At 36.3% G+C, this 11,508-nt stretch overlaps 2 protein-coding genes across 2 annotated transcripts; both read left to right on the top strand.

Annotated features, from left to right (window-relative positions):
- The first annotated feature begins 43 nt into the window (after window positions 1-43).
- On the top strand, window positions 44-3,683 carry LOC113681469 (uncharacterized). The gene has a single exon (XM_027198558.2). The coding sequence runs from the start codon at window positions 1,839-1,841 to the stop codon at window positions 3,579-3,581; it is 1,743 nt and encodes a 580-aa protein (XP_027054359.2). The 5' UTR covers window positions 44-1,838; the 3' UTR covers window positions 3,582-3,683.
- Window positions 3,684-4,359: 676 nt separating this feature from the next.
- Window positions 4,360-11,203, top strand: LOC113681460 (serine/threonine-protein phosphatase 6 catalytic subunit). The gene is made up of 10 exons (XM_089198559.1): window positions 4,360-4,505; window positions 4,597-4,692; window positions 5,180-5,245; window positions 6,721-6,788; window positions 7,135-7,208; window positions 7,499-7,578; window positions 8,058-8,123; window positions 8,277-8,327; window positions 9,270-9,362; window positions 9,908-11,203. Exons 1-10 carry the CDS (start codon window positions 4,437-4,439, stop codon window positions 10,154-10,156), a joined length of 912 nt encoding a protein of 303 aa, XP_089054685.1. The 5' UTR covers window positions 4,360-4,436; the 3' UTR covers window positions 10,157-11,203.
- Window positions 11,204-11,508: the final 305 nt, after the last annotated feature.

Genomic DNA, 11,508 nt, shown 5'->3' with positions numbered 1-11,508 from the left:
GACGATCCGGAGAATTTGCTTAACAAACGACAGCTTCTTTAGTTGGTGATAATTTATTTTGTTCTCTTGACCTCAATGTTTGATTCAGGAGTGATATGGAGAGGAAAAATTAGTTGCTAGTCACTCTTAGAGGTTAAAAGGTTACAGCTGGACTGAGCTACTATTTCCAGCGCTACTTTGTCAAAGTCCGTTGTTAACAACGGAAAAAGTATTACCTTACGCATCGTGACATGCATTCAGTCTACGATATTTTGCAGCTGTTTTTTTTAGTCTTTGTAGTCTCCCTAATTGAAGGACAGAAAAAGGCCAAAAATAAGAAGAATGAATTAAAAAAGGCCGAGAGTGGTTAACGAATTAAGGCAAGAGAAAACAATAGGACTTTATCTTCTCTCGACAGAGGAGACAAACACGGATCGCTAATCCGCTGAATTTCAAGATGCAGAAGTTTTTACATGGGTCCATGAAGTTATCGAGTTATTTCACTGTATACGTTATTTCACAGGCTAACAGCAGTATCAGTCATTTCGACGAAACATTGAGTTGCTTCTTCTTCACAAATTGTATTGCTTCTGAGATGTTGACGATTGTTATTTTGTGGCTGTAAAAATGTTGAAAGGCTATACGCTACAAAAACCAGCAGTAAAAAAATTAATCCAGTGTCGAGTTTCCGAAAAGAAGACGAAATAAACAATCGTTTTGGTGTTCATGGCAAGCTTTCGCCATTATTCGACTGTACTGCCCGATATTTGTTGGCGGTCTGACGTAAAAGGAACAGGTTACCTCAGTAAGTAAAAGGTTGACTTGTTAATGTAATAGCTTTTGAACCCTAAGTAAATTAGAAAATACAATTCGATAAGTTTCTTCTATGTTAGCAATGAAGCGCTTCCACAAGTGAAAGAATCAAACTGAAATTAACTGTGACCTTCTTGCATTTACGAGTAAAATCCGTCCTTTTCGAGACCCTTAACTGATATACTTCCGCTATACGTCACTGAAACCCACGTCAACAGATAGGAATAAATTTTGTTGACCATTGGCTAATAGCTATTGAATCATAATTCATTCTCTCCTCTTTGATTCAACTTAAGTTTTGCATAGATGTTATCTGAATATCTATTGTTTTAATAATGGAATATTACTTCTCTACGGAGTGTTAACATTGTCATCAACCTTTGCCCCAAAATCAAAGTTGATAAATAGCTTTTCAGTTCTCTATCTACGCAATGGATCATAAACTTTGATTAAACAAACGCTTTGCTCTTTATATTTAAATTCCATTAAGAAAGCGATGTTAAGCTCTTTTAAGATTCGACGTCAAACAACTTTCCATTGCAAGGGACTCTTGGCGGTTCTTTGCATCTAAATGTAAATATCTGTTTGGCGTACATGCTAATTGCTGTCAATCTATGAGGCGTCAAAATTGATGCGTAAAATCTATTAGCTGTTAATAAAGGGTTCTTTTATCAAAAGCTATTTATATTGCATTATATTTCAGATTAGTCTAGACAAAGACTCGTTTCTGGAGTAGGTATTTCTGACATATCTTCTTCAGTGTGTTAAATTAAGGTTGAAAGCTTTCGGTGTAGAATCGCAAAATCGGAAGTAGGTTATCGAAAGTTGAGATCAGTCTCCGAAGTTGCGTGATCACCCACATGCAAATGAAAGTGACGGTTCGCTTACCATTGTACACTAGTATCTTGGATACAGATGAAGTGTTTTGCTGTTTGGAACTCTAAAGTAATCCTTTGTTTACCAGAAGCCGTCTCACGGAGCCTTGATGATAAAAGTATGCGAAATAATGTCTTGTCATGGTTCTGAGATGTTAATACCATCACAGAATGGCTATTTCAGCAAAGCAGCAAGGGACATCTGTTATGTGTGAAAGTCTCATAAAGACACGTCGATTAAATGAAACTGAATCCTTCCTCTTAGAGGAAAGACTTAAGGTCTTGGATAATAAAAAAACCCAAAAGAATGCTGAGTACAGAGTGGAAAAATATTCGCTTCAGAAGAAGATTAGAGAAATACAAAATGTTCGGAAAAATCCAGGAATAAGCCCGGAAAGAAAAAAGCTTCTGCGCTCTCAAGGGTACACTATCGACGGTCGCGCGGCCTTGGCTAGTTCTGAAGACATGCCTGTGGCTTACAAGAGATTTTCGATGCCTGATATGAACGGTAGAGACTCTCGTAGTCGTAGACGTCCCAGAGGTTTGAACTTGCGTCACAGCGAGCCTACTATGAAGACATTTTCTCAAATGACCCTTCAAGATGAAAGAGGAAAAAAGGAAGAAAGCTCAGCTGTAAACAAAGAACAACAAAGTGATCCTGCTGGTTCGGCGCGGGCCAAAGTGAGGCTACAGTTCCGTGTTATTGAACCTCCATGTCGACCTGGATCGCGAAGAAACTTTATCCAGTTGTCTGACGAGAAACTAAAGGAATTGAAAGAGAAAGAAGATAAAGAATCAAAAGAAACTTTACTTGACCCAAGACTAAAGTTAGATCATAGGGGTGTTATTGTCTCCCATAGACTGGTAAAATCTTTGCGTGACACATCACATGCAGAAACGATTAAAAGCAATGGACGGGAAGACAGAGAGACTGAAGAAAAGCGTCAAAGGGAAATGTCGTTTAACTCGGACACACAGGCTCACACTGAAATCTTTGAGGATGGTAACACAAAAGAATTAGAGTCCAGATTTCAAATAAATGACAGGAAATTAATATCTAAGTCGTGCGAGAGCTTGGATAGCATAACGGAAGTTCGTGTTCCAGACAGCCCTCCAGACTGCCTCGATAATGGAGTTTCATTGCTACAAAATGTGATTGCGCCCAGCAGCCGTGAGCCACATCATGATCACAAGTTAATCACGAGTAGAGAAGTCAACAAAGTGCGCAAACATGCTAGCACCAGACCTCCGGCGCGGTTGGCATTTGTTGATTCACCAGATTCAACTCCAGATGCAAATAATCAAAGTACTTTTAATTCTGAGATTGAATTACGACAACCGAAAGTGCATGGCTTACAGCACAGTAACAGTGTAAATAACACAGATATACAGCCATCCCATAGTGACAATCGAAATTTTTCTGAAAGTACGTCCACCGAAATTAAACAATCATCCCACCAAAAATTGGCAGAGAAACAAATAAGGAGAAGAGCAACCTTACCTCCAGGGAAGTTCCACGCCGTGTCAAGTCAAAATGATGTCACTCTAAACCATAATGCAAGCAAAAGAGATTCTCAAAGGCTAAGCATACCTTCGCTGGGCACGAACGTTCGCAAGTCTAAAAGGTCCGTATTTACTTGGCAGCCCGTGCGAAATACCAAAGGAGACGCGGTGACATACGCATACGATGCGCGGCCGAATCAGTCACTTTGCAAAGGATATGTTACCATGCAGATGACCGTCAAAGGGAAGCAAGTAAAAGTACACATTCCAAAGTTTCCCAACGACGAATCCGAGCCGACTCTGGATCGTGCACGGAAAAAAGTATCAATTGCTCGGTTCCAACCTAGAACGTTACAAGAAATAGTAAAATCAAACGAAGAAGGTACATTACTGCAGAGACATGCAACTTAACGAAATCTATTCCGTTCGTTTTACTTCCGCTAGCTGATTTTGAAGAATTTTACTTTAGTTTTAACTGTTTTGAATCATTTATTAAATGCCGTTTGGAGAGAATGCCAGTGTTGTTTATATATGTATATTATTCTATGAATTTTTTGGTCCGGGGGCTTGACACCTTTCCCAACAATTTAATTTTCACGGTTCTATTCCAGTGACACGAAAATTCACGTGGTGATTGCAGCTCGTCGTTCAATTGATCGATAATTATTGAAGTCTACCAGGAGCCCATTACCCGGAGCCTCCATACCAATTGTGCCCTTGAGTCAACCCTTTCCCGTGTCTTTTTATTTTTAGAACTGCTGTGGGGTTCTTTAATTTCCCGCGAAAACACGCTGACGTTCGCATAACACCCTAAAAAAATGGCGGCCAAAGACGAAGGCTGACCTATATTCCTTCTCTGCATGATACGAGCCAGGGTTGACTCAAAGTATGGAAGATGGAAGCTCCGGGTAATGGGCTTCTAAGTTTACATTAGTTTACTCTGCGAAAGACAAGTGTCTTGTCCAAGAACACAAAACAAAGTTTTCCTTTCCAGTTAAAATTAATGGGCGTTTGCTCTAAAATACTCCTCACGACTGCAGGAATTTCAGCACGACTGTTTGTTAGCAAGAAGGAAAGACATGCTTGCATAATGCATAGCCCCTTTAATAAATCCTTATGCAACGTAACGTATTTGGGATGTCGTGCAATTTCAATCGATGAGGATAACTGCTTCCTTACGTCTAATGCCCCGGAATTTGTTTGATCGGGAACGAGGCAAGTCAGCTGAGGATCAATGCGCATGCCCAGTTCCGTTCAGAAAGCAAAATGGCGGACGTGGACCAGTGGATTGATATCGCAAAACAATGTAAATATCTTCCAGAAAATGACCTAAAGGTAAGTTCAATTGATAAAAACGTCTTGGCATACTCGTGGTACGTCAAAATTTTTTTCACAATTGGATACTTTCTTGTCTTCTTGTTGGTAGAAACTTTGTGACTACGTCTGCGAATTGCTGCTTGAAGAATCAAATGTTCAACCGGTTTCCACGCCAGTTACTGTTTGTGGAGACATTCATGGACAGGTATCCTTACGTATTTATTCAACATGGAAATTTTCAGGATATTTGTATCAATAAAAGGAGGTGCATCGGTCTGTTTATGGAATACAATATTTGAAGATTCAACTCATCAAAAATTTTGCAATACACTAGCTCTACAATGCAGGGATAGTCTACTCACGTTAGGTACCTTTTTGTTTTCAAGTCTCGTCAATATCTATTGTTTTGATGACATAAGATTTAAAAAGACGAGAAGAGATGGCAATTTTTCTCGTACGTTGTCAAGATTTTTCATTATGTCCCTGCTATGTTGGTGTAAATACATTTTCTTAATTCTATTAATTTGACTTAATTAGTGTCATAGCCGACATAAGCTGGTATTTGAATACTCCTGTAAATTTGTATATTGCACAACCAGTCTGTGTATGTGGTTTTGTGAAAATGGTTATAGAAATTTTATTCAGATACGTGATAAACAATATTTAATTATTGGATTTGTCAATTCTCATAGTTTTATGACTTGGAGGAATTGTTTAAAACTGGAGGACAAGTTCCAGACACATCATATGTGTTTATGGTGAGAACATTTCATTTTACATAATTAATATTATCTATATCTAGGTTTCTTATTTATCAATAATTCATTACAAATCCATCCTCAAGAATGCAAATTAAAAAATTCCAAAACTAGTTTTGTAATCCTAAAAGGTATCCTAATGTATCCACAAATCTTGAAATCTAGAGATCCTATCAGTAATTTTCCCCTCCAGAGGTTACTCTCTTGATTATGAATTTATTCTGAAAATTTTACGATGAATTAAGGAAATACCTTGTGGCTGACTAGGCTGTCTTTTCTCATCACCTGTTGGTTGTAAAATTAACAACATGTGATGAGGATATGAGTTGGTAAATGGCCTACAAGGAACATAATCCTGAAGTTTGGATACAGTATTTGACGCTTCCTTTTTAGCATTGCAACTGTTGGTGCAATTCTTTTCCATATAAGGTGACTCGGAATCTGAGCTGATAAATGGAGTTGAGTGAACCAATCAGAACACTTGAAATGCAATATTTAAGAATTTGATAGTGTATTGTTATTGTATTGAGAATTCACATGTTGAATCTCACTTGGAGTTTTATTTAGTAATGCAGCATCATTAAGTCATGCAGTGCTTTTAACAAGATTTGAAGAAGGTGATCAACTTGGTAAAGCACCAATCAGAGAATAATGTGAAAAACAACTTCCCTCTTGTTATCATGTTACTTCAATTCAGAACAAATTGGCTTCAAACAGTTTTTGGTGTTACTTTTGTAGATGATCATTAAATATTCATTTCCTGTATACTGATTGTTATATTTCTGATCAAAATCTTTCATTTCTGCTCCCTGAGTTTCACACTGGTTACTGAAATTTGAGTCAGTATGTTCTTGGAAACTCAAAATCTTTTTTCGTTGGAAATGTATGAAATGTATGGTGGAATATGTGATAGAAAATATCAATCATTTTTGTCAAAACTTGTTTATAAAGGTAAGAGTTGCTTGAAAGAACTCTAGTAGATCTCAAGGTGTGTTAGGTCTCACTTCATGAGTTTGCTTAAAAGTTTCCAAAGCATGCCTGGCAATTCACAACAGAAGACCCGCCAGAGCTCTGGAGGGTGGCGGGTCTTATTTAAAGCACTGTACATGTAGGCTAAATGGCCCCCCTAATTATAGGTTTGGCTCTTACAATAAGTTATGAGAAAAAAAGAAGTTAGATGGGATTCACTGAACAAAGAAAGCTTGTCAGAGTTTTGAATGAAACTGAAAATGAAACTGTATCATATGTCACAGATTTTCCCATAATTATTCTGAGATCCATTTGGGGTTTGGTGAATTTACTTAATGAAAAATCAGTTATTACCTATAAAGTTTTATTTTCTTTGATTTTGTTTTCTTGAAAGTGTCTATGTGATTTAACATTTACATTGAAAACAGACATGCAGTGAATTTTTTTTGTTGATATATTGAGTTACATACTCTTTCCTTTAGTGATATAATTTTTTTGTTTCACAGGGTGACTTTGTGGACAGAGGCTATTACAGCTTGGAAACATTTACCAGGTTATTGACTTTGAAGGCCAAGTAAGATGTTCCTCTCTATTTTAACTTGAAATTGAGCTAATGTATATACTGTACTTTGAGAGAGCAAACATGAAGTAGAGAAAAGTCCTAGTCACCAGAAGCAAACAAACTTGTCTTTCATCATTTTTCTCCTTCTTCACCTTATGACTTCCTGCTTGCTCTTTTGCATGTAATTTCAGCAATCAACAATGATCAAAGAAACATTATTCAAGGGTGAAAAGTTTCCAATAACCAGAAACATTTTTAATTCATATGATAATGGAAACCTTTGAGGTTCAACCTAAGAGAGAGCTGATTTTTGCCCAACTTTTTGTTGAATAAACTGCCATTCATTGAACTGTTCCAGATGGCCTGATCGTATTACACTTCTGAGAGGAAACCACGAAAGTAGGCAGATTACTCAGGTGTACGGCTTTTATGGTAAGTTTGAAGCATGTCTCTAGTCTTTCATTTAAGCTGGGATTTTTTTCCCAGTTTTAGTACAAAAAAGTGCTCTATTTTAATACTCATGACAATGTTCTCAACATGAAAAATGATTCATGAGAAAGATCAATAATTTGAAGAAACAAACTCTTGTAGTTTTAAAGAAAGAGCTGAATGAACCTTAAGTGGTCCAGATACATTTGATGTCTTTTTAGTTTGTTTTTCAGAGGTGGTTTTGTTTTTAAGTGGTCCAGATACATTCGATGTCTTTTTATTTTGTTTTTCAGATGAATGTCAGTCCAAGTATGGAAATGCCAATGCCTGGAGATATTGCTGTAAAGTGTTTGATCTCCTCACTGTGGCTGCTGTACGTTTGTGTCACAGTCATTACATAATTATCCAGTGTTTTTTAAGAACAAATGTTGTTACATATAATTACCTAAAAATTATTTACCGATTGAATGTGGAGGTGAATAATTGTGTTAGTACATATCATGAAGGAATCAAAAATTAGTAGAATTCTGTCAATATTCCGAAAACTGGTTGGAAAGTAAGCTCTTGACTTGTGATATTGTTTCCTTGGCTACTTAGAGGTGAATACTGTACTTTTTTTATCACCTCTGAAAAAGCCAATCAGCATGCCAAAAAAGCAATATTTACCTGTGTGGAATATACTTAATGTCTTAATCACCTAGTTAATTATGTATAAATGTGGATTGCTATGGAAAGTTTGCACATCTGACTGCTTGTTCATACAGAGAAAAGAAGCTTGGAGATTCCCTGTATTTGTTTTGTAATATAATGACCTTCTACTAAGTATTTATAATGGAGTCAATTTTCCAACAGGTTATTGATGGATCAATTTTGTGTGTCCATGGTGGGTTATCACCAGATATTCGGACTCTTGATCAGGTAAGTATGTGAACACAGAAATTTTTCTTTGTGATTTACTACATATTCCCACTGTTGTTGTCACTGTTGCATTTACTGTAAGTTGATAAACATTATCTAGGTTCAAAGTGAGGAGTATTGATTAACTCTATTGTCATTGTCACTTATTTACAGGTACGGACTATAGATCGTAACATGGAAATCCCACACAAAGGAGCTTTTTGTGATATCCTTTTGCGTGATATTAAGTTAAAGGGATGTTAAAGACTCTGTTTTGATTAAACATGGAACCACATCTATGGAACAACTTTTCATTAAGGAAAAGAGAAAAACATTTTCCTTCTATGATTTTAAGCTCCTTGTTCCGCACATACATAGCTTAAAAAAGCTAATACCTATATAACACAATTGACATTATATCACAATTGATGAATGATTAAGAAATTCAAATAACACCTTGGAAAGATCAAACTACAGAAGGAATGCATGGTAATACCTGTAGAATTGAGTTGTTTGAAAGAGTTCCAATGATTAAAGAGTAGACCCTGACAGCAGTCATAGCAGAACAATTAATGTAATATCCCAAAAATGATGAAAATCACCTTGAAGATTAGAGGGAGACTTACACCTCATACAAGCCTAGAAGAGAGCATGTACTTCAACAAACTAAAATACATCCTACACACTACAAAATATTTCTCTACTGTTGAACAAAGTAAGGTCCTTTAGTTCCATGCAGAGACACAGTGAGAGCACTTAAGAATATCAACATTTAAATTAATATACTTACTTTTGCCCTGTTTTGTTATGCAGAAATTACATGTAAACATTATCAGCAACAACCGATTTTAACTTAACGGTAATTTTCTTGTAGTTGACTTGGTATTATTTGCCCATTGTTCTGACTCATAAATTGAGGAATATGAAAAATACAAGGGTTCCCTGTTGGGAATACCAGTCTTCTTTGATTAGGATTGCCCTTAGTAGAAGACCAGCCAGGAAGAGAATAGAAAATAACTTACCTGACCAGTAGGTATGGGTCTCTTGGATCACCAGACAATGTCTGAAATATGAGGAGCTTTCTGTTAAAATCACAGGCCAAGGAACTTGTTATAAAAGTAGTTCTTTTAGTTTTTTGTACAGTGTTACTCTCTTTGACATAATGTACATCTGGTGTGGTCTGATCCAGAAGATGTTGATACTTGGGCTATAAGTCCTAGAGGTGCAGGATGGCTGTTTGGGGCTAAAGTCACTAATGAGGTTACTGTTTTGAAAAGTATAACTATATTTTAGAACTTTAGTTTAAGATTTTCCTTTGCTTGAAATTTTCCAATCTAGTTTAAGTTAAGCTTGCTTTGTTTTAATTTATGATCATGCAACAACTACTGTAACAACACAGCAAAAAACAAAAAGCCCAAATTTGTCTGAGACTCTGAGTCAATTTTAATGTCATTTTTGAAGGACCCTTTTTTAAACCAGGGTACACTAGAAATGTCTGTTACGCTGAATTTTCCTTGTTTGGCCAAAATTTTCATATTCTTTTTTGCATGTGAAAAAATAATCACAAAAAATTCTTCCCTATTAGTTTCTCTTAATTTTGGTATAATTTGTTCAAGAAAGAAAGAAGATCCGTGAGGAAACTTGGGTCAGTGCTCCACATCATTGACACAACAATTATTGTAACAGACATGTGGGCCCCTTTAAGTTTGAGGTTGTGGGAATGTTTGGGCAGAAATGATTGGTGTATTGCATAAAATCATGTAAAATGTGTAGTTGAATTGACAATTTCATTTTCATTTTCCCAGTTTGTACACATCAACAGCTTGAAGCTGATATGCCGCGCTCACCAGTTAGTCCATGAAGGATACAAGTACATGTTCGATGAGACATTAGTCACTGTTTGGTCAGCTCCAAACTACTGTTACCGTTGTGGAAACATTGCATCAATATTGGCTTTCTCTGATCCTGATACAAGAGATCCCAAGCTATTTAAAGCAGTACCAGACTGTGAGAGGATTATACCTCCCAGAACCACAACTCCTTACTTTCTGTAAATAAGGAGAAGTAAAACAAGATTTAATGTTTTCCCATCATTAAAGTCAAAAGCATGCTTTGTAAATAGTCCAATTGGGTAAAGACCTTCCAATTTGACATGAGGCACTAGAAACTTGAATAGTCCTCTTGAAAAGTCATGATCATTTTGGCCATTGCTGGACAAGTGGAGATCTCAGAGAAATGGTTGTGACAGCATTTTAAGAGGGTTTTGTATCATATGCATATTAACATGGCATTTTAAGCTTGTGTGGCTGTTTCTCTGAAAGCTTCAAATTGTCTTTGTAAATATCTTTTTGAGCTAGCTGTGTATTGTATACGTTGTTGAAGAGATACTTCTTCAATGTGAATTGCCAACAGTTTTCATTAGAGGTGTATAATCACATTATTATCCTCCCACTGTAGTTAACAGTTAAATTTTAAGTTAGAGTCACAGATAGTATTTCACTCATCCTAAGCATGTTTTTCAGAGTTAAAACTAGTTGATGTACCGAATTGAAATTTGGCATCCAATTTGAATTGCCATTGTTTTGGACTGACTAACCTCTCACACATGTGATAATCCTTTTGTGTTTCCACAATTCGGTGTGCATGTTTCTGAGAAAACATTAAAATTGGTAACATGACCTTTTGAGATACGCTGTATTATTTCACTTGCTTCTTTCAATATTGCCTCTATCAAATGTAGGCAGAAAGTAGATATAGGTGCTTTGAACATGTAAAATCTTTTTTTTTTTCTAAATAAAGAAAAAAGCAGTGTTCTGTTGAGAATTGAAGTCTAAATGGAACTTAGTTCATGCTTGCATAGCTTTTTACTAGCAAAAGAGAAAGTTTTAGGATAAATTTGATATTATCCTATTCTTAATCAAGAGTTTGCATAAAGTGTTGAGGGAGCAGAAGAAGAATTTTTTATTTTTCTTTAAAAGAACTTACTCACTGTGGCAATGGAAACCTTGCTTATGGAGGAACAATGGGAAGGGGGTTGCAGTTTTTTTGTACCATGTTTTATTTTCTAACTCCATGTAATTGATTACAATATATCACAAAAATGAATTGATGTGTTTTTATTTCTTGAAGGAGACATTTAAAATTTGGAATTTTGGTTAATTCTCTCCACGATTTAAGTGGAAGTGGCATGGAAATCTTCCCCACAAAAACGCCCCACTTTGCAAAAAAACCACCTCCATGCCGGCTCCACTGAGGGTCAATATCCTTGTCTCCTTATAACTTGAGGTCAATTTGCCTAACATGAAACGGTAAACCCAAACAAAGGGCTGCCCTTTTTTCATAAACGCCTTTGCTCTTCAAGAGAAAAACGACATTTCTAAATCCCTCCCATCATATAGACCTGAAG

Source organism: Pocillopora damicornis, chromosome 2 (assembly GCF_964200805.1).
Source record: "Pocillopora damicornis chromosome 2, jaPocDami1.2, whole genome shotgun sequence".
Classification (NCBI taxonomy): domain Eukaryota; kingdom Metazoa; phylum Cnidaria; class Anthozoa; order Scleractinia; family Pocilloporidae; genus Pocillopora; species Pocillopora damicornis.
The sequence above is the reverse complement of the archived record's forward strand: the minus strand, read 5'-3'. Positions and strand labels throughout refer to the sequence as shown.